Genomic DNA, 22,348 nt, shown 5'->3' on the forward strand with positions numbered 1-22,348 from the left:
GGAATGACAATAATGTTTCCTAAGTCTTTTTTTCCAGTCCAGAGTGCCTACAATGAGTTTGCAACTGGTACAAAGTAGTTATTAGTCAGTCAGAAAACACCTCTGGCTACCCGTGTTGTCTTGTTTGCATGATAAAGGACACCTTCCAAAGATGGCATATGTTGGTTTTTTTCCAGTTAGTTCTACATGGATCCTGTGTGTACCTGCAGCACTTGGCAGACCAAGAAGGGTCCACAGGGTGTAACCATATGGTGGCTCCTCATCGGCCTTTCTAGAGAGAAGTTTTCTCCCCACCACCAATAGATCGGTGTCAAAGTGCAAATCGGTTAATATCATAGCAAACCCACGGATGCAATTGTCAGGAGCTTCATTATCAGCAAAAGCTTTTTCATCGCCAATTTTGACATTTTTGTACTTCGGTTATTCATAAAGTCAAAACTAAAAAGTCACACACACCCCCAAAGCAACAAAGTCTAAGGGAACAATAGAGACAATTGGTTATGGTAAGCATAACTACGTAGCTCAGGGTCAGGAACTGTCACTAACTCTGTGCCAAGTTTACACAAAAATAGACTGTGGGTCTCTAGAGACACCCCCACCCCCACCCCCACCACCAAGCTGTCTTTTGCTTAGTAGTTGTCAGGCATATCTTCTTATATGCTTTTACTTTCCATGTTTCTATGTCCTTAGATTTTATTTGAGTCTCTCATGTGTACGACACTCACATGGACTTAATTTTCTAAAAAATCTAATCTGACAATTTTGTAATTGGTGCATTGAGTCCATATACCGTTTAAAGTGTCAAAATTATTGATATATTTGAATTTATTTTTTGCCAAGTCACTTTCTGAATCCTCCTTCTTTTTTCTTCTTTCTTGCCTCCTTTTTTTTTCTGAAGATTTTATTTTTAATTAATCTCTACACCCAATGTGGGGCTCAAACTTACAACCCCGAGATCAAGAGTCACATGCTTTTCTGACTGTGCCAATTAAAAAATTGGTTTCCTTTCTTCTTATTCATTTTGATGTAAATATTAGGAAACACATGTGTTCTTTTCCTATTCTTTGGATGATTTTCATTGAAATTTTACCCTGCACATTTCATTTGGCAAAGCCTAACTAATGTTAGACAATTTTTAACTCTGGTTGTGCATAGCGTAAGCACCTCAGAATACTTTAATTCCACCTCTCCCAATGCACGTATGATTATTATCATCCAATATATTAATTCTGTCCTTTTTTAACTCTAGACATTAGACACTATTATTAATTTATATTGAGAATGTCTTTGAATTTATATGCATGTGTATGAGTCAGGATTCCATCAGAGAAGCTGATCACTAGGAAAGATGTAACAAGAGTTTTGCCTTGAGGATTCAATCTTCCTCAATCGTGGGAACTGGTTAAACCTTTTATATGATGCTATTGCATCTGTGTCAGGTCTGCCGGGGAGGCTGTCAAAAATAGAAGACATGTGCGACTTGAGAGAAACAAGGGCAAACAGAAACCTCCAGGCACAAGCTGGAACCATGAGGACGGGCTGGAACCACATCGGCCTCTCACCACCTCCGAGACTCCAGTGAGGGTGAGCTGCAGAGGAGACTGGTGCTAAACACACATCCAGCACAGGAGCTGGGACCTGACATTGAAGGGGTTACCGAAAAGCCTGTTGTCATTCTAAGTGCTGTCCTTTTGTGGCAATTTCAACTTTCGCTCACTGCTTTGAAGATCTTCTCTCTGACTTTTGTGTTCCAAAGTTCCACCCTGTGACCCAGCAGACGAGCGACAACATGCATGACCTGCAGCAGGATCTCTTTACTATGGAGAAGCTTCCTGCTGCAAACAACCCCCTTCTGAATCTCGTGCAGAATGGCTCTGATGGCCCCCACCCATCTGGATCCACGCAGGGAAGGAAGTTCTTGGAAATACCGTTTCAGCTTAGCAAGTCAACATAAGACAAATCCACCACAATACTTATCATTGCTTTTGTTAATCATGTGTTCTTGCATCTCAAACCGTCCCTCAAGGATCTTCTTCTTCTTGAAGAACGTGCTTTAAAGATACTTTGAGTTCAAGGATCTTGGTGGCAACATCTCAGTTTTTATCTGTACATGTCTTCATGTCACCGTCACTATTGAAAGATGGTTTTGCTGAGCATATAATTCTTGATTGAAGGTTATTTTGTCTCCAAAATGTGGATACCATGCTGTTGACTTTGGCTTCCACTGATACTGTTGAGAAGTCCGCGTATCATGCTAATTGTTATTTTGTAGTGACCTCAACCTTCTCCACTTTTAAAATCTTCTCCTTGACTTCAGAGTTTTTACAGTTTCAAAATGTAGCCAGGGATGGAGCACTTTTTCTCTCTCCTGCTTGTCCAGACATGCTCCTTAGACCCACAGATTTGATTTCCCATCAGTTTTGAAATACGGCGTCTGCCATCTCCTTAAATGTTGCTTCTCCATTCTCTGTATTTTCTCTTTCTGAGATTCCAATTTTTTAAAAACCACGTTCTGTTGTTTGTATGTCTTAACTTCATTTTCATATTCTCCAACCACTTGTCTCTCGGTGTTCTAGTCTGGGTAATTTCTTTGATTTTCCTCTTTTCCAATGCACTGGTTTTCTCCTCTCTAGGATCCTGTCTGACCCACCCACTGGGTTTTCTGTTTCAGGAGATGCACACACACACATCTGCACGTGGGTACACACATAAGCGTGTACGTACATTCCAGCTCCCTTTTGCAAATCTGCCTGATCATTTTCTTTGGCTTGTTCATTTTTATGTTTTGATTCTTTATTGCTTTAAACATTTTAGTCACATAGTTCAAACACTTGTTGTCCCTGGGGCTCTAAAGCTATTGCTTGTTCTCACTGCCTAGTCTCACTCACAGAGAGTTAGTGATCTTTGACTATGAGCCTTTGCTTCATCTGAATCCATCAACCCAAACTGAGGACACCTCACTCCAGAGGGAGCCTTCTTCTGCTTCTGCTTGGAGGCAGGGATGCCGCTCTGTCAAGGTCACCTCAGCTCTCACTCCCAGGGCCTGGACCCATCACAAGAGTCCCTGGCCCAGCCTCCCAACAACATGGCCTCCCTGGGGCTCGAGCATTCTGACAGCAGCGCCTCTGCATTTCAGAACAACTCCCACCCCTCCATGCTGTGGGTTCCGGCCCCAGCTGTGATCATGGAGGGCTTGGGGGGAAAGGGGAGAGGGAGGGTCACTGAAGAACCCCACCCCTTCTTGTGAGGTGGTGATTCTTTGCAGACTGTCCTACCTAGGGCCCCTCAATCAGTCTGGCCAGGCCACATGTTAGAAGCCAAACAACTGGATTTGCTACAACGGAGCTTTCAAGTTCTGTTGAATTTTTGCTGAATGGATATTTTCTAGTGTGCTGTTATGGGTTGTATTGTATACCCCCCACCAATATATGTTGGAGTCCTAACCCCCAGGACATCAGAATGTGCCCTTCCATGGATATGGGGTCTATAGAGAGAAGTGAGGTCAAAATGGAGTGCTTAGGGTGGCCCTAATCCAATATGGCTGGTGTCCTTATAAAAAAGGGGAAATTTGGACACAGAGACAGATACACACAGAGAGAAGATGTGAAGAGACACACGAAGAACACTGTGTGAGTATGGAGGATGGAAATGACGCATCCATAAGCCAAGGAATCCCAAAGAATGCCAGAAAACCCCCAGAAGCTAGGAAGAGGCAAGGAAGGATATCCCAACGGGTTTCTTGGGAGCACGGCCCTGCCAATGTCTTGATGTTGGTGGACAGGGCAAGGGAACGGGGCAGCTAGCATACAGGCCCAATGCCAGGGCCCCCTTCCATATATAAATGACCCCTAACTGACACTCATTAATAGGGATTTTACTCCCTCTCCATTCTTTCCTCAAAAGATACTGTCTTTCACAGTCTGGACCTTTGAGATGAAAGGCTTTATTTCACTTCAAGACCAAGTGTGCAGATAGACAGAATACAAGCCAAGCCCAGCCGGTCCATGGATTCGAACCAGGAAGTCTGTCCCATGCTCCCAGGCTTTCCTGGTCCTAATTTCCTCGGAGGGCTTCTTACCAAGGGTCCCTTCCTGCCCCAGGGACACCATCGCCTCAGGGGACAGTGTTGTAGACGGCATAGTCATCCTTCTGGGTGACGTGCAGCTTCCAGGGGAAGAGGCGCTTCTGGGAGGGGAGCCCTTGGGCCTGCCTCACCATGAGCGCCACGTCCTCATCTGAGAGCAGCCGCACCAGATCCCCGTCGGCATCCCGGTAATTTAGGGCGATATCCTCCCTCTGGAACTCCCGTCTGGGTAGGAAAGATCAGGGTTAATAAAAGGTCCAGGGGCCTTAGACCTAAGCCTAAGGGAGACAGGGAGTGGGCGCTGAGGGAGTTTTAGAGCCAGGATTTAAGAATCAGAAGAGGTCAGAACTTGACACAGGCCTTATCACCTTTGTGGTCCAACGTCCCATTGTACAGATGGAGAAACTGAGACCTACGGGGAAGAAGGGGCCTTCACAATAAATTAGTGGCACAGCCTGAAATGCCTTGTGTATAAATGTGCAGAGTTAAGAGCCATCGTGGGGAAGAGGAGTGAGTTTGGCCAGGCACACAGTAGAGAGAATTAAGCCCCCAGAGCTAGCTGCATGCCGCTACGGAGGAGAACTCTTGAAGGACTGGGACTGTCTGGTGTGGGGTGCACGTGGCTGGCGACAGTAAAAACTGATACAACCTTCCTATTGGTAACTCAACAAATGGGGTTGGAAGCCTAACAGACTTGCAAACACCTTGATTCCAAAATTCCACTTCTAGAAACTCATCCTGAGGGAACAATCAGGCAAGTCACCAAATATGAGAATCCCAGCATTATTTCTGCTAGCAAGAAAGGGGAGGATGATCAAATTGGCCAAGAAGGGGATGGCTACATTGATTACAGCGCGTTCTCAGAAGGACACCACGCAGCCCGCTGACATCATATTTATGGGGTGAGGCTGGAGGTGTGCACGGAGCCCATCTGGATGTGTATCTAATGATGAGAGGAGGAATATCTATACTTCACTTCTTTCTACCTTTCTGTGATTTCTGACATTCTTGGCTTTTTAATTAATGAAGAGGAATTCCTTTCATAGTCAGGAATAGACTCAGGTTATTCCCGTCTGTGGGACCAGGCTGGCTCTTGGGAGCTGGTGGTCCTCTGACGGCGGAGGACCCAAGTCCAAGGTTTTTGGCAGGGAAGTCTCTAGCTCTGGCTGCAAATCCTCACTCGCAAACTGTGTGACCTCCTCCAAGCCCTTGCACGTCTCTCTGCAGACCCCCACTCATCTCCGTCATGGGAGGCTGCTATCTGCCCCGCTAGGGATCAAACAGACGCCTTCACTGGCTCTGTTCCTCCCTCCGTTCGCTCCTCCAGGGGTCTGGCCCCCGCCCTTCCGCCTCTCACCTCATGAGCTGCAGCAGGTCCTTGAACAGCGGAGTGCTGCTGAGGTCCTCCTCCACCGCGATGTCCCTAAGGGGACAACGGGCAGCGGTGAGGGGGCATCGGGCCAAAGGGGGACACGGGAACAGGCCAGCAGGACCACGCTGGATCTTGACATCTTGTTACCCAGCTGTGGCTTGTCTGGAGGGCAGGATGAGCCGCTGCAGGCTTTTAGTTGGGCGAGGGGAGCTCTGCTTTACTTCTCAGCGCCCAGAGTGTGATGTGGGGGGCAGGGCGGGGCAGGGGGCGGGTGGGGAGGGGGCCAGGCCACGCACTTGGTGGTGCTGATGGTGTCCTCATAGTAGTAGCAGCGCAGCCAGTTGGTGGGGTCTTCTTCCTCCGGGAAGTCCTTGAGGATCTTTACGAACGACTGTGGGAAGATTCCCGTAGCTCCCCGGACAGTACCCTGAGGAGGAAAGGAGGGGCTGCCCTGTCGGTGGGAGGAGAGGCAGCGGGGCCGAACCTCGCTCCCCCCACTCCCTTATGATGATGAAGACGAGGTCGTATGCAGAAGAAAAAGTGACCAAGGTCGCCATAATGTTCACCCCAAAAGACATATTTCTGTTCTAGAATAGGTCAAGATCTCACTTTATCTGGAAAGCTGCTTTGATCTAATTCAGTCACTCATTCACAGACTTCGTGAGCACCAGCCACGTGGCAGGTCTGGGACTCAGAGTGGATGGCAGTCCTTGCCCTCCGGCTGGGAGCGCGTATTACAATGGGTGACGGGCAATGCGGGCCATGCGCAGGGACGTGGGTCAGCTTCATGCTCAGCCAGCGGCCACGGTGTTAAGGAGGAACACAGAACAGGGGAGGGAGATGAAGGGGTGGCTTTCTTCACTCATTCATTCATTCGTTCATTCATTCATTCTGCAGATAGCACAGAGCACGTGCTCCAGAGCCAACAGCCAGAAAGCTCTGCCCAGCCCCAGCCAAGCAATGTTCTCTTAATCTTCACAAACCTAGAGAAGACATAGTATCCACATCCCAGTTCCCTCAAAGTAGTCCCCTCGCTGCTCCCCTGACCCTCTCCTTAACCAAGGCCAGAAATCAGCCAGCCTATTCACATAGAGAACTTTTCAGAAAACAAGAAGGTAACAGGCATTCCTTATTTCTGGACAGCTTCCCAGCAATACCCTACAGCTGCAAGAGCCATAGGTCCCAAGACAGGGCTCCAGGACCGGGGTACGATCAAAGCTGCTAAGTCTGTGAGACCAAAGGTCCACGCACCTCTCTAGCCCCTGGAGGCCAGGGACCCTCCCCTCCCCGCAGTCCCCCTGGGGCCCGTCCCACCACCTCCTTTAGTTACCCTCTGCCTCAGGAGCCTCGACAAAAGGGAATCTTGTTTAAGAACAACAGGACCCAATCCAAACAGCTGGAGCCAGGGCCAGGGCTTCCCATCTCCATTCACTGAGTCAACATGAACCCTGTAGGGGCCACACATGCCGCGCGTGGGAACGAAGCAACGATCAAGACAAGCCCTGGCGTCAAGAGTCTCCTGTGACCTTCCCAGCAGCCCCAGCGCCAGCCCGACGGATGCATCTAGGCCCTCTATGGGCCAAGCCCCGAACAGCTGCGCCTCGGGGAGCCCTCCCAGGACCGCGATGAAGAAACTGCCCGACAGCGATCTCGTTTACAGAAAAGGAAACCACAGGGTTGAGCAAAGTTCCCAGGGACGTAAAGCTAGTTAAAAACAGCCAGGAAATGACAGCAGATAGTCTCACACCAGAACTCAAGGTCCGCATCACTGTCTTTTCTCGCTGCCCACACAGTAAGGGAAATCATCCCAGGTGACACACCAGTGAGTCTCAGCTGCAGGTGATTTCTTCCCCCAAGGCCCAGTGTCTGGAGACACCTGATTGACAACTGCAGGGCTGCTGCTGGCGTCTCGTGAGCAGAGACCAGGGATGCGGCTAAACCCCTGCGATGCACAGGCTGGCCCCACACCAAGAACTGTGGCCCCAGAAGTCAACAGTGCCGCGGCTGCAAAACCCCATGACAGGCCAAGATGCTAAACTCAGTAGATTAACCGACTTGCCCGAAGCAACTGGAGACCAAGTGTGGTCTCCAGAATCTTCTATTCCAGCCACACACCTGCCTCCCCTGTGGCTGTGTTCCTAACACTGCCCCCAGCTGGCTGCTCTGATTTCCAGGACTATCCTCAGATGGCATCTCTTCCCTGGGGCATTCCCTGCCCCTGTCCCCTCTGATTTCCCCCCACAACCAGACCCGAAACAACCTCACCTCCAACTTACCTCCAACCTCACCTGCAACCTCACCTTCAACCTCACTCCCATCCTCACCCCCATCCTCGCCCCCATCCTCATCTCCATCCTACCTCCAGCCTCACCCCCATCCTCACTTCCATCCTCACCTCCAACCTCACCCCCATCCTCACCACCATCCCCACTCTCATCCTCACTCCCATCCTCACCCCCATCCTCACCCCCATCCTCACCTCCAACCTCACCCCCATCCTCATTCCCATCCTCATCCCCAACCTCACTCCCATCCTCACCTCCAGCCTCACCCTCATGTTCAACCAACCCTCACCTCCAACCTCACCCCCATCCTCATTCCCATCCTCATCCCCAACCTCACTCCCATCCTCACCTCCAGCCTCACCCCCATGCTCACCCCCCCACCTCCAGCCTCACCGCCATGCTCACCCCCCACCTCCAGCCTCACCGCCATGCTCACCCCCCTCACCTCCAGCCTCACCCCCATGTTCACCCCCCCACCTCCAGCCTCACCCCCATATTCACCCCCCTCATCTCCATGCTCACCCGCCCTCACCTCCAGCCAGTCTTTATTGATCCGACTGAGAAGGATGATCACATCTCCAACTTTGAAATTCAGTTCCAGTTTGCTGTTGCCAGTGAAGTCAAACAGGGCCTGGGAGAAGAGTGCAGTAGGGCAGGAGGAAGGGAGCATTCACTGAATTCCTACGAAACTGCTTTGCATACTTCAGTATCCCAGTTAACAGATGAGGAAACTGGCTCAGGGAGCACCGCTGACTTGTCAGAGGCCACTCCATGTGTTAGTGGAGGAGCCAGAATTAGAACCCAGGTCTCTCTGACTCCAGAATGGTACTCCTTTCAGACCTGCTGGGATGAGCACAGAGGGGCAAGGATCCAAACTCCCTGGGCCGAGCACCTTCCTCAGCCCTCCAGGCCTCCATGTGGGCTCCTGAGCTCCCATAAGCCAGGGCACTGACCACACTGTTTCTACATGTGTGTCCCCAGGGAGCCGGGAGCTCCTTGAGGCCAGGGCCTGGTTTGAGTCATCTCTGATGCTTCAGTCACCATGGTGGGGCTGGCCTGGAGGAGGCCGGATGATGGATGGCCACATTCCCCTCTACCTGAGCGCTCCCCATATCACCTCCTGTCAGCTGGGTTGGGTGCCCTTAGGGCCGAGGCTGAGGCCCCTCCAACCTGCAGCACCCAACGCCAATTGTGGGCACACACAGGGCACCCAGCAGGAGGGGCACAGTGGCGAAGGGTGGAGCCCAGAGGTGGGGTAGGAGGCCTGGCCCAGTGGGGTTACCTCTGCTCGCGGAGCTGCCATGCGGTCAAAGATGGCGCCTTGTGGGGACTCGCTCTTGCTGTGGAGACAAAAGGGAGGCCTGGTTCCCTCAGGGCCTGGCTCCCTGCTTCTGTCCCCAAACGAGCCCCTCATTAGGGGCAGGAAAGGCGGGGGAGGGAGAAGACATTAAAAATGCAGCTACAACTGCTCCTCTGGGCCATCTCACACACACACACACACAAAACACACACACACGCATGCGCACACAAGCACACACAGTTCCCATTGCCTATGGGGAAGGGACTGTATCCCCTTTGTGGACCAGGAAACAGAGAATCAGCAAGGAGGTGGGGAGGAAGATACACATTTGCTCAGCATCCTAACTTATCAACACTTTCACGTCTGTTCTTCCTTCTACTCCCCGCACCTAACCTCTAATTTCTCAGCCAAGGAAATGGGTTGGAGAGGCCCTCTGCGCCAGGGCTCGGGGCACAGGGCTGCCGCATGGCTCAGCTAGAGTGGAGACCATGCCTGCCCGCGTGCCTCTGGGAGATGGCCAGGCACCGAGAGGACACTCAGAGATAGTAGCCTGAGGAAGGAGGGAGGCCCTGGGAGGAAGGCCGGGGCTCGGGGGCCCTGTCCCTGGAATTCTTAGCAGCAGCAGCCTGGCCTTTGGAAGCGCAGCCCTATCACAGTGGCTTGGATTTTCTGTGATTATTTTCTGCTTAGGAGAGAGCTGGAAGGGAGTGGTGGGCTCTCTGGAATCAGTGAGGAAGCAGCAGTGTCCCCTGGGGGCCAAGTGTGACACCCCAGAAGCCACAGCCAGCCCCATGGAACTGCACGATCGGGGGACAGGGCATCCCAGGACATTCTCTGGAAGTGTCTGTGGAGAGAGCAGCTCCGCCCTTCTCTCCCCCTCTCCACTCTCCCCAAGCACCTCGAGTCCTGAGGCATCCCCCATGGGTGCTGGGGCACCCAACTCTCCCCATCAGTGGCCCAGCCCCTGTCCTCCGGTCCTCACTGTCACACACATCAAAATGCACCCACCTTCGACCCCTCCAGGCCCTGTGCTCGGTTTTCCAAGCTCACCTAACAAGCTGCACATCCTGGGGCGTTCAGGGATGGAATTGATATCTAGTTTTTCTCTTCCTCCAGGGAAAAGAAGTGCCTTTGTCACAGGGGTATCTGGGACAGAGTGGTTAGGAGCACCTGGCAAGGGGCCTGGGGCCTGTCCCACGGGAGCGTAGGGGCCGGGCACTTACACTTTCCGGGTGCGCGGCCGGAGCCGGCGCAGCGCCTGGGGCACCTGCTCCGAGTCAAAGGACGACTGGTAGAAGAAGATCCGGACGTCCTCGTCCATCAGCACCCAGATGGGCAGGCTAAGGAGGCTCTGCGTTTGGGAGAGGAGGCAGGACGAGGGGTGGGCAACAGAAACGTCTGGACATCCCAGCCCGTCTGTCCCATCCCCGTCCCCCATGCTGGTCCCTCTCTCTCTAGTAACGCTTTCTCTGGCTGCTCAACGTGGCATAAGCTTTCCTCCTGGGTTCCAGATCAGAGGGGACCAACTGCTTGAGGACAGTTCCTTTGGAGAGGACAATAATGGTGACAACAGGTAAAATGATGCAGTGATGACAGTCCAGACACCGTATTGAGTGCCACACTGGGTGACCTCACTCCATCTCACGACCACCTGAAAGTTAGTGTCAGAGAGGTTAGGGGACCTGCCCCAGGCTACCTGGCCTAGAGAATGACAGAGCTGGACCACCCAGAGCCATCTGCCCCCAAGGCCCAGCCTTGAGATAAAAATGAGACAATAGTGGGAGGAAGAATACCTCAAATGACCCAAAACAATAATGGTTAGTGGTATTACAGCCTAAAAACTGCTTCCTGCTACTTGATCTCATATCACAGTTGGGGAAACTGAGGCTCAGAGAGGCAAAGGACCTGACCCTGTTGGCAGAGATAAGGAGCAGTGGAGTCGGGACCCTCATTCAATCTCATCCTGGTTATACCCACCACTTACACTCCGTGAGGACGCAATGTACCCGGACCCCGGCAGGGTCATCCTCCCAAGCTGCACAAAGCACAGGTCCCCAGGAGTACTCCAGACGCACCCAAACCCCCTCGGAGAATCCCATGGAGGCAGCAGGAGGGGCCCAGAGATCCATCCTGGAGGAACTGGGAATGCAGAGCCCGGAAAGGACACGGCTGTCACATGGGGAGGGCTGGGAGGCAGCCCAGAGATGGGTTTAAGGGTACAGACCCTGAGCCAAGCTGCACCTGGGATCAAATCCCACTCGCCAGCTGGGTGACCTCGGGCAAGCACGCCTCCCTATGCTCATTAATAAAACGGGGATGATCCTAGCGCCTGCCTTGTGGGATGGCGTAAGGGTTAAATGAGCGATGTGTGCGCAACACTTAGAACACTACCAGGCACCCAGCAAGTGTGCCGTCAGAGTTGGAGATGATTGCTGTCACTGCCGCTTCCATTACAACACAGCGCGGTGGGTACACAGAGCCGCGAGTTCGAATCCCAGCCCTCCGATCCAGCTGCTCTATGACCCGGAGTGAGGGCTCCATTGCTCATTTGTGAATAGGGAGCATAGCATCTAACTCACAAGTCATTGAGGGAAATAAATAAGCCTATTCATTTATCCTACAAATGTATGTCAAGAGCCTCCGGGCTGCTGGTCAAAGCACCCCACGTGGTTCCAGGCAGGTGTCATTATCACATGACCCATATTCTCCACAAGGACAGTGGCGACACTGGTGGGTGGAAGTTACAGGGAATCAGATTTTTCTAATAGCTGTCCAACAGGGGATGCGCAGGGAAGCGTGGTAGTGAGCTCCCCGTCCCTGAACATTTCAAGCAAAGGCTGGGGTTACCCATAGCAGAGATTCCTGCAGTGATTGACTCCTGGGCTTTGAGGAACCAAATCAGACAGATAGGCAGAGATGGGATCCTCCAGGCGGCTGGTGGCTAAGCCCAGGTGTGGGGGGAAGAGCCCCCAGCTCCACGGCCTCATCCCTCCCTCCAGAGATCTCCCCTCTCTTAGCCCTGCAGGAGAAGACAGGAGCCTCCAGCCGCCCTGAAGGAACAGCTGTCACAGCGCCCCCTTGGGGGGAGATGCCTCCAGTTCCCACCCACCCTCTGCTCAGAGCCTAGAATTCCTGCAGCCACTGGAGAGGGCCGGGGTCTTCTTCTCCTGCCTCCCAGCTCCTCTCCACTCCTCCTGCCGCTCACGCCACTGGGAGCGATGATCTCTCACGTTCTGGAAGCTTCCAACATCACTCCCCTCCCGTGAGATCAGTGAGCTGGAGGCATTGCCCCATTTCATAGGTGAGGAAACCAAGGCCTAGAGTGGATGAGCAACTCGCCTCAAATCACCCAGTCAGTATCAGACAGAAGACTGACAACCCCTAGCTCCGTGCCCTTCAGCCATGAGAATAGAAGAGGAGGGGAGCCGTCATTGGCTGTGAGGGTGCCTCTGTGCTCTGAAGTGGGCTTCCCTCGCTAATTTCTTAAGGTTGCCATCAAGCCTCAGCTTGGATGCCTCTAGTGATGGGGTGCTCACTACCTCATGAGGCACACGGTCCCTTTCTTGCACAGTCCTGATTGGTAGCAGGCCTTTCCTGACCAGTCTGGTCTCTGCCTTCAAGCTGCTTCTTTCTCTGTGCTCTCATCTCCTAGGGATGCAGACAGTTTACAAGAGCCTTTCTCCAGTTTGTACAAAGGCACTGTGTGAGCGAGGTGAGGCCCTGGCCCATCATGCCCCTGTTACATAGGCCGTGGTTTTGTGACTCCCTGTCCGTGTCCCCACCAGGCAGCAGGTACCTTGAGGACAGATACTGGATCCTATTCCCCTCGGTATCAGAACGCCCAGCACAGACACCAAACTTGTCGATTCAAAGCGTGGTTCCTTGTTCCTTCTCCACTGCTCCCACCCCACCCTCTGGAGCCCTGAGAACACATCCTGTTTCTCTCCCCAGGCCTGGCCCTTAAGGACTGAAGATGGGGGCCATCGGAGCCAGAGAGCCACCCTCCCAGGGACCAAGGTGACATGGCCCCGCCATTACCTTCATGTAGGCGTTGAGGGCAGGTATCCGCATCTCTGCGATCTCCTGTTTCACTCCCACGTAGACTTTGGCTGCGGAAACGCAAAGAGCCGCCCTGGCAGCCTGGCCCAAGACCGCGGGGCTCTGGGCTCAGAGCCGCCCACCCAGGCCAGGAATCTTCCCATCGGCTCAGCCGTGCTGAAGGGGCCACCCCGGGCCACCCCAACTCTCAGCTTGCGTTCTCTGGGTTGTACTGTCGCCAGCTGATATTTTTCTTGTTTTACTTATTTATTGCCCTTTTCTACATGCACACACACACACACACACACACACACACACAGTCACGATTCTTGGCTCCAAGAGAGGAGGATCTCTGCTTTGCCCGCAGCTGTAGTCCGTCACCTAAGACGAGGGTCCTCAATGCCAGCTACACATTTAAGTCACTGGGGGAGCATTTAAAAATCTCATTGTGTAGGACTCGCCCCAGAATCATTAAAGCAGAATCTCTGGGGGTGGGACTTGGGCCTCAGAATTCTTTAAATCTCAAGGTACTTCTAATATGCCCCCCAAGGTGAGGAACCAAGGGTCTAGCATAGTGCCCCCATCAATCAGTATTCGTTCAGTAGATGAATAAATTGTTCCTCAAAAGCCAGGCAGCATGTTAAGGGAAAAGGGAAACAGATGTTGGCTGACCCAAGACAAATGTCGTCTCCTGGAGCCTTAGGTGGGGGCCCTGGTCGAACCATTCCCCCAAGAACCCCCAGCAGAAGGCAAATGTCTGGCTCCTGTTGCCGTGAGATGGGCAGGGGCTGGTGTCCAGACGTGGTTGGAGGGCAGCATCCGGGGTCTGGGGTAGGGAGGCCTTGGGACTTAGCAGCACAAGAGAGACGTTAAGGTCAGAGGTCAGATTACCTGGTTGTGGGGAGGGTGTTGGGAGGGAGAAGAAAGTCAGGGATGGCGCTGTAGAGAACACATAAGAACCTTCCAAGGAGCAGCAGAGGGGGCAGATTCCGTAAGAAGTGGAGGAGCAGCCGGTGAGGTAGGAGGAGACCAGGGAGGAGGTCAGGGAGAGCTTCCCAGAGGAGGAAGCGGGACAGTGAAGGTGAGGCCAGGATATGCCCACAGAAGTCCAACTTAACAGGTCACGGCCACAGTCCCAAGGGGAATTCGGTGGGGCAGTGACAGCAGAAACCAAGCCGGTGGATGAGCAGGGGATGGGAGAGGAGAAGGGGGACCGTGAGTGACTCCTAAAAGAAAGGAGATTTTGAGGGCTGTCGGGGCTCAAGGGGGCTGATGGCCAGAAAGCCTCCTCGTGGCACAGGTTTGTCTAAAGGCAGGAGCACTGAGGCTGTGGGAGAGCCTGGCAGAGTCCGTAAATACGGAGAAGGCAGGTGTACAAGGAGGACCAAGTTGCCTCGGGAAAGCTACAGAGAGGAGGGAGGGGCAAAGCTCCCTGGAGCCTGGAGGGGAGGCTGGCTCAGAGCAAGACCGCCCTTTCGCCTGCAGCCCAGAGACAGGGAAGGAGCAGGTGCGAGTGGGAGTGGCTCCAAAGCAGAAGAGAAGCCAGGAGCCCCGGAGGGTGGGGGGGGGAACAGCTTCAGCTCCTCCGGGACCTCTGCCGGGACCTCTGCCAGGACAGAGAGAAAACAAGAGCAAGCCAGAGGCAGAGTGTGGAGCCCCAAGACGGAAAGGTCAGGAAGCGTCTCTGCTGTTGGTGGGAACGGTGGTTGTACGCGACCTGTAGGGCGTGGGGGCACCCCGAGACCACCCGCGCACCCGGCACCCCACACTCCTGCACGGCTCGAGAGGGCAGGCGCCGAGCTGCTGGAGATTTGGGCCAATCCGAAGTGCCTGTGTGGACTGAGCGGGGGAGAGAGGCCAGGAGGCAAGGGGTGAGGGGACTGTCCGGAAGAAAAGCTAGGGTGCCCACCGTGTTCCAGCCGAGCGGGTAGGGAGGAAGAGCCCCGGGGAACTGCGGGAGCTGGGGCGGCCGTCAAAGGGCAGCTCTCAGACAGGGCTGCAGGGGGCGCTGAAGGTGAGTCCCCAAGACGCACTAGGGACGGATGGCTGCAACGGGGCGGGGGCGGGGCAGGAGGTCAAGGGTGGAGGCTGGAGGGGGCAGCCGGTGACTGCCAGGACAGCGCGGTCGTGCGGCAGGGCGCCCAGCTCCCCAGGCCAAGGACCGGGCCGGGCCGGCCTACCTGGCAGCGTGGGCAGGCTGCAGGTGAACGGGCTGGTCTTGTTCTCCGGCCCAAACCGCTCCTCCAGCTTGGCCTGCAAGGCGTAGAACTGGCGGTAGCGGCGATAGATGAGGTACTTGGACCCCCCTTTTGTCTTCACCTCGATGACGAAAACCTAGGGAGGACACAGGCCAGGATGTAGCGAGGCCACAGGCAGAGGAGGGCGGGGGTTCGAAGGTTTTAGGATTAGAGCAGCGTTTCTCAACCTCAGTGTTCTGCGGTGGGGGAGGCGGCGACTTCTTTGGGGTGGGGGCTGTGCTGTGCGCCGGGCGGAGCCGAGCAGCCTCTCTGGGCTCTTCCACCAGAGGCCAGCAGCACCCCGCACCCCCGCACCAAGTCTCGAGATATTTACCACCCAACGTCCCCTGGAGGGCGAAATCGCCCTATTAGAACCGCTGCGAGAGAAGTTAAGGGGACGAGAGAGTTGGAGGGTCAGAGGTCAGAAGCTGGGGGTCAGGGGTCCGTCTTACGAAATAGCTGGTGAAGCCCCTCTTCTCCTCGATGTCGGCGATGTTGGCGGAGACGGCAATGTCGTCGGGAAGCTGCTCAAAGTCGCTGAGGGAAGAGAGCCTTGTTACCACCTGACGGCCCGCTGGGCCTAAGTGTGCAGGAGGGAACCAAGGGTGTGTCCGGCACCCCTCGGTCAACCCCCCTTCCAGGGCCAGGCCGTGACATGGCCCAGGACACTCGGAGATGGGCCGGATGTCAGCAGCCATATTGCAGTCCGGCCAGTCGCCCTGTGGTGATTCATCCAGGAGCCGCGCATTAAGGAGCATCGTCCATGGTCAGACCCTGGGCGAGGCCCTGGGTCACAGGGGGAAACAAAGTCAACCCGTGTCCCGCAGAGAGAATGGCTCCTCATGCCCAGGCTGGGGAAGTCCTCCCAGAGGACGATGCCGCGTTTGAAACAGGTCTAGAAGGTCAAACAGAAGGTCAAAGGGAAATCCACCAAGCAGGCCCAGAGGCTTGGGGGAGGGCCTTCCAGGCAGCGGGAACAGCATATGCTAAGGTTTCAAGGCTCGAGGAGTAGGCTCAGGTCTAGTGTGACCGGAGTTAGCTGAGATTAGAGACTGAACAGGCAGGTGAGGCCAGGCTGAGGAGGGTCTCCAGTGTTGAGCTAAGTAGACCCTGTAGGCAACAGCGAGCCAGGGAAGGCTTCAGAAGAGAGTAAGAACAGAGGGATCCTGGCTGTAGGAGGCCAACTCAGGCAACTGTGTGCAGAGGAAAGGGAGGGCCAAGACGGAAGGGAGAGAGCAGCGCTTCGAGGCCCTGGAGTGGTACAGCTGGGAGATGGTGGGGGCCCGAGCCAAACAGCAGGGACAGGAGGAAAGAACAGACACAGAGACAACCCTGGGCAGACACTATTTCATTGTGTCCCCTGCTTCTTCCTGCTATTCAAGCTCCATTTTTTTTAGTGTGGCAATGTGCCTAGCCTCAAGGTGATAGGCCATGACTGGTCTGAACCAAACCTAATAATCCCATTCCTATTTCCCAGCCTCCCCTGCAGCTAGGACCAGCCACGTGACCAGTTCTGGCCAATGAAATGTAAGAGGGAATCTGCATCAGGGCCTCTCCAGGAGTGTCCATTTTCCTGATCCAGAGGAAGGGACAGGCCAGCGTGTTTTCCTCTCCTTCCCCCTCTGCCTACCTTGAAAGCAGGGGTGCCGTCTGGTCCCACAGCAGCCATATTGCCCCCATGAGGCAAAGACGGGAGGAAGACCAAAGGAATCTCTGGGATTCTGGTCCTGAGGTCACTGAGCTGCATAAGCAGCTGTGGCCTACCTCTGGACTTCTTGTTATGTGAAAAAATAAGCCCCTGTTTGTTTAAGCACCCACGAATTCCTTGGTGCCCTGCAGACGTATATACTTCCAGCAGACACGCTACCCATCTGTGAGTCATTCCTGACTGATGGCCAGCAGGGTCTGGGGACTGTTTGGATTTGGAGGGGAAGAAAGGGCAGTGTCAAGAGTGACACCTACGTGTCACCCATATGCTGACCAGGATGGGGGGGAGGGGAGCAGTGCTGATGGACTGAGTTTCAGGCATCCTAATGTGAGGCCCTTGGCCCCCAGGTTGTGGTCTAGCAAGAGCTCATGGGGCTCTAGAGCTCAGTGGGGGTGGTTGGGGATGGGGGGGATGGATCTCAGCTGGAGTCGGGGAGGTACCACGTGCCCGTGACCTGTGGTAAAGACCCCCCCGGAAGAGCAATCTGTGAGCAGAGGGGGCTGAGAGGGACAGGTGAAGGACAAGCAAGCAGACAGCCAAGGGGACAGAGAAAGAGCAGCCAGGGGTGGCTGAGTCCAGAGCAACTGGGAGACGGGGTAGGAGTGGGGGCGGGGCTGCCACATTGGCAAGCTGGCCAGGCCCTCGGGGGAGATCTGTGTCCCAGTCTACACACCCAGTTCCAGCTGCTGCTGGTCCCCACGTGGCCTGGGCTGCGTGGGACCTCTGGCTAGCTCAGGGCACTGGTGGCTGCCACTGGGGGGGGAGGGACTCAGGGTGGCAGTGCGCAGGCAGAGGAAATCCCCACCACTTCCTAAGCAACTTAGTGGCCACTGGCAGCCTCCCCACTCACTTTCCACACAGGCCCCCATGGCAACACCCTCAGGAGAAGCTTCCTCCTCCACTTTCTCCCCAGAGGCTGTGCATTTCATGGTTATTTCATCTGCAATAGGACGGGGGCGGGGCAGGCAGGAAGGAAGGAACCAGAGCATAGAAATGGCCCGGGGCAGGGGATCGGCCAGGTTGGTCATAACTACACTTAACAGTCTCCTGAGTGTGCGCCATGCTCTTCTGGCACCTTTTTACAGACAGGGAAACTGAGGCACAGAGGGGTTACAGAACCTGCCCAAGGAAATGGAGAAGCTGGGATTTGAGCCTAAGCAGAATTTTTTGCTGCCCCAACAGCTCACTGCATGCACATAGATAAATCCTAGCCCCCCCAGCCTCAGTTTCCCCACCCAGGGTAGTAATAATAATGGCAAACGCTTGTTAGCACCTAGCGTAGCTCACATACTGTTCTAAGCACATTCGGACACGGCCTCTGCCCCCCTGGGTCTCATGGCTGAGTAAAGGAGTTCGACACTAAACAAATAACATCATTTCAATGGTCAGGGAGGCTGTGTAGGAAAAGCACACGCTGTTGTAAGCTATCCCAGAGCCCGGTCATTATTATATCCGCCCCCCACCCCCAGCCCTGGAGAACTAGTAGTACAGCAGGCAAGAGAGCTTGGCAAGCAGGCACTTCAAAGATGGGGCTTATGTCCATCAGAGAGAAAAGCAGGGTGATTTGCATGTCTGAGGTTCACTGCTTGCTCAGACGGAGGATGGTCAGGGAGGGCTTCCTGGAAGAAGTGGGGCCAGGTCAGCGGGAGAAGCAAAGAGGAGTTGGCCACAGCACGACAGGTAAGGGAAACTGAGTGCAAAGGCTCTAGCCATACAAGAAAGGGGCAAGTGCAAGGAACTTCAGGGTGGAGGCAGTCTGAGAGCGGCCAGAACACAGAACGGGAGGCAGAAAGTAACACAAGACACAGGCAGGGCCCATCACACAGTCCCTGAGCCTTGCCCTGGGGCAGTGGGCGACGGAGGCTTATGGGGGGGATGGCACAAGTCAGGAGGTCACATATGTCACAAGCCCAGCCCCAGAATCCCCACGAAAGCAGGGACCCTGCTCACTGCTGCACCCCCAGGGCCCAGAACAACACTAGAGACATCGTAGGTGCTCTGTGCCGGGCCACCCCCCTGTGTCTTAGCAAGTCCTCTGGTGGTCAGTATGGGAATGGCCTGGCTGCCTGCTGGGGGCTGAGCCAGGAGGCTGCTGCCCCAGGGCGGAGGTGGGGGAGCAGCAAACCCAGCCGGAAATCCCCCCAGAAGAGCCTCCCCCGGAGATCTCAGCCAGGACCCCTTGGAGCTGAAGTCCACTCGGGGCCTTCTGGGGCCGGGCTGCTCTGGGTTCATATGCACCCATGTTCATCAGGCGAAGGCCACTATGGAGCCTGGACGGGAGGGGCTGATTGAGGCCCGGCAAGACCCTCAGGTAACAGCTAGGTCAGGTTTGTGGCTCCTGCACGCAGTAGGTGCTCAACACATGCTTGTTGGAACCAAACTCACTAGCCCAAGATAGTCCTTTCGAACTTTGGACGTCTGGGTTCTGGGGTCTTAGAAAGTCCTGCTGGACCCTCACCCTCCCTTTCCATCCTCCACTCTGGCCTCAAGCAGCATGCATCCGGGGCACCTGAGGGGCAGGGAGGCCAGTGACCCCCGGACCTGGCTCCCTGGCCCCATGAAGGGAAGCAGGAGGGCGCCCCTTCCTCCTCCTCCGAGGGGCAAGGGTGGCTGAAAAGACCCAGGGAGTGGGAGGGAGGGAGCACACCGTTGGGGCGGGGAGGGGGGGGGGTCTGGGTGGGTGTCATGGCTTCTGATACATTCCCTGAAAAATAGGAAGTGCCACGAGCCTCACATGGCAGCTACTTCCCGTGTGTTTGTGGGTTCAGCTGGTCTCCAGTGAGAACCTGTCCGGTGGGGCAGCCCCAGCCCCGGCGCCACCCCCCAGCTCACCGAGGCCCTCTTGACCCCTCTTCCAAGCATTTGCTTACGTGACTTCTCCACAAACACACACACACACACACACACACACACACACACACACACACACACTGACAAGCTTTCTTCTGACCTTCAGCCTTTGGAAATTCCACCTCCAGCCCCTAGACTCCACTGTGGACCCTTTGCTGCCCACTTGGACATGAACCGGCCGGGCCCATCTCCGGCGGCCCCCAGAGTCACTCCACACAGTGGGCACGCTCTCTTTCTGATGTCGCCTGCTCTTCCAATCCAGGGCAGGAGCCAAGCCCCGTGGCCTCAGGTACCCCCCAGCTCAGGGCACAGTGTTGCGGAGAGACGGGCCCTGGCTAGGCTGTGCTCCAGGTGACCCTGCATCTGCAGCACGACAGGATGGGACTAGAAGGAGCCAAGGACATTCTCCAGTTCAGAGATCCATTCACTGATTCACTCATTCGGCAGCATAGCCGGAGCATTTAGTCTGTCCCCGTGTTGTTCTATATATGGGGGGCACAGCAGGTGATGAGGGGACAAATACCGTCCTGGGGCCTGCTGATGGGGGAGCCTGTGATACAGAAAACAAATGAGCCAGTATAGAATATTACACAAGTTGGGGCGCTTGGGTGGCGCAGTCGTTAAGCGTCTGCCTTTGGCTCAGGGCGTGATCCTGGCGTTATGGGATGGAGCCCCACATCAGGCTCCTCCACTGGGAGCCTGCTTCTTCCTCTCCCACTCCCCCTGCTTGTGTTCCCTCTCTCGCTGGCTGTCTCTCTCTGTCAAATAAATAAATAAAATCTTAAAAAAAAAAAAAGAATATTATGCAAGTGGTCTAAGGATTCTGCAGAAAAAGGAAACAGGGTGAGCGGTCAGAGAGCAATGCAGGGGCTGTAAGGGAAGACTTTTGACTTTGAGCCAGGCCCCAGATAAAGAGGAAGAGGCCAGACCCTGTGATTCTGTTTGAACAGAAGATAGAAAGCCATTGCTGACCATGGGGTGAAGCAGCGAGCCCAGCCTGGGGCCCAGGACACCTGTCCACCCTCTACACCCGCTCCTGTGTGACCCTGGGAAAGTCACTTCCCCTCTCTGAGCCTGGGCGCCTTCATCTGTGCGTGAGGGAAGTGAGCCGTGACTAGAGGCTTCCTTGAAACACTTCTAAGAATCCGCATTTCTGAGCATCCGGGTTCTGACTCAGCTCTGGCCTCTTAGCTTTTAACCTCTATAAGGGGCTGCAGGAGGGTGGGCCTCTGCCCCCAAGGCCTGCCGGGAACAGCGAGGAGGCCCAGGGAGGGCACTGGCTCCGGCACTCACCTCTCAGCCCGCAGCTGCTGGGCCAGGGCCATGGTCGTCGGTGCTCCCGGGGAGAAGGTGGAGAGAGTCTTCACCTGGCCAGGCCCCGGCCGGCCGACTTCACCTCTCACTCACCTCTAGCCACCCTGTGTCTCTGCTGTGGTCCCAGGAGTCCCCAGGAGCCAGCCGGGGGGAGGCCCCACCCCTGCCTCTCTCATTGAGAAGAAGCTCCTCCTCTGGGCTCTCTAGGTCTAGCCCTCCGCCCACACTTCCTCTTCCCCACCTCCCAGCTGCACTGCCAATTGGGGAAGTACCCACCCTTGGATGCTGGGTTTGCAGGAATCCACGGACTCGGGGGCTTTGAGGACTTCCTGGATGTGATTTCTTGGTGCCGGGCTGCCATGCGACATCAGAGAGCTCCATTCCATCGGAGACAGGGTCCCTGTGCTGGCTTGGCCACCAAGGGGCCTCGTGAACTTGGAGAGTTCATGAACTTGGCTCATCACGCCCAACCCTCTCACCCTCACTGCCAAGCCTTTGCCCAAACTATTCCCTAGGCCTGGAGTGCTGGCTTCCACCTTGCCTGCCATCCCTCGGGCTCTGGGCAAATGCCACCTCCTCCAGGAAGCCTCCCTGGTTTCCCCAAAAGAGTTAGCATTCAGTTACCTCTCTCATATAGAGTGCAAGTGTCAGTTTATGCTTCTGCCTTCCCCTTCCCCAGGAGCTCTGGGCTATACTCTTCTCATCCCTGGATCCCCAGGCCTGGCCAGCCAGTCGGTCCTTGCTGGTTCTGCCCACCACAGTGAGCTTTATGTTACAAACCTGATCACATCTTTTCCTGCTTAAACTCTTCAACTGCTTCGCCTTGTGCTTAAGGAGAAAGTCCGAACTCCTGGTCCTGCCTGCCTCCAGTATTCAGGTGCTGCTTCTGGCTGGCAATTCTGTGGCTCCTCTCACGGGTATGGCTACCGGATTCTGAAGGGAGCTCTCTGAGAAGTCCACAGCCACACCCAGTAACCGCCAATCCGTCACGCACACACTCACACACTCTCATTCACACTCAACTCTCACTCACACATTGCAGACGCAATGCAGAAGAACAGCAGAGAGAGGGTAGAGATGGGAAGCCGCCGTGCCCTGCCATCCCCGGGCATCACAGAATGGGCCCTTCTGACTCCATCTGTCCCAAACCCATGCCCTAG

The 22,348-nt window shown here is 55.0% G+C and overlaps 1 protein-coding gene across 1 annotated transcript; it reads right to left on the bottom strand.

The window, feature by feature from the left end:
* Positions 1–3,933: 3,933 nt before the first annotated feature.
* NCF4 (neutrophil cytosolic factor 4) lies at positions 3,934–21,374 on the bottom strand. Its single transcript, XM_045779917.2, has 10 exons — positions 21,168–21,374; positions 15,769–15,853; positions 15,260–15,413; positions 13,080–13,150; positions 10,265–10,392; positions 9,024–9,081; positions 8,274–8,372; positions 5,753–5,883; positions 5,442–5,507; positions 3,934–4,309 (listed from the first exon to the last, which is right to left on the bottom strand). The coding sequence occupies exons 1-10, from the start codon at positions 21,197–21,199 to the stop codon at positions 4,114–4,116; spliced, it is 1,020 nt and encodes a 339-aa protein (XP_045635873.1). The 5' UTR covers positions 21,200–21,374; the 3' UTR covers positions 3,934–4,113.
* Positions 21,375–22,348: the final 974 nt, after the last annotated feature.

The sequence above is a fragment of the Ursus americanus genome, chromosome 17 (assembly GCF_024610735.1).
Source record: "Ursus americanus isolate L20-20 chromosome 17, mUrsAme1.1.p, whole genome shotgun sequence".
Classification (NCBI taxonomy): Eukaryota; Metazoa; Chordata; class Mammalia; order Carnivora; family Ursidae; genus Ursus; species Ursus americanus.

Bases quoted from the DNA above. Each gene is read 5' to 3' on its own strand.
- NCF4 (XM_045779917.2), bottom strand. From the start codon at position 21,199: ATGGCCCTGGCCCAGCAGCTGCGGGCTGAGAG. The intron at 15,414-15,768 runs GTAAGACGGACC...TGTCCTCCCTAG, and splicing joins GGGGCTTCACCAGCTATTTC to GTTTTCGTCATCGAGGTGAA. The intron at 5,508-5,752 runs GTGCGTGGCCTG...TTGTCCCCTTAG, and splicing joins GACACCATCAGCACCACCAA to GGACATCGCGGTGGAGGAGG.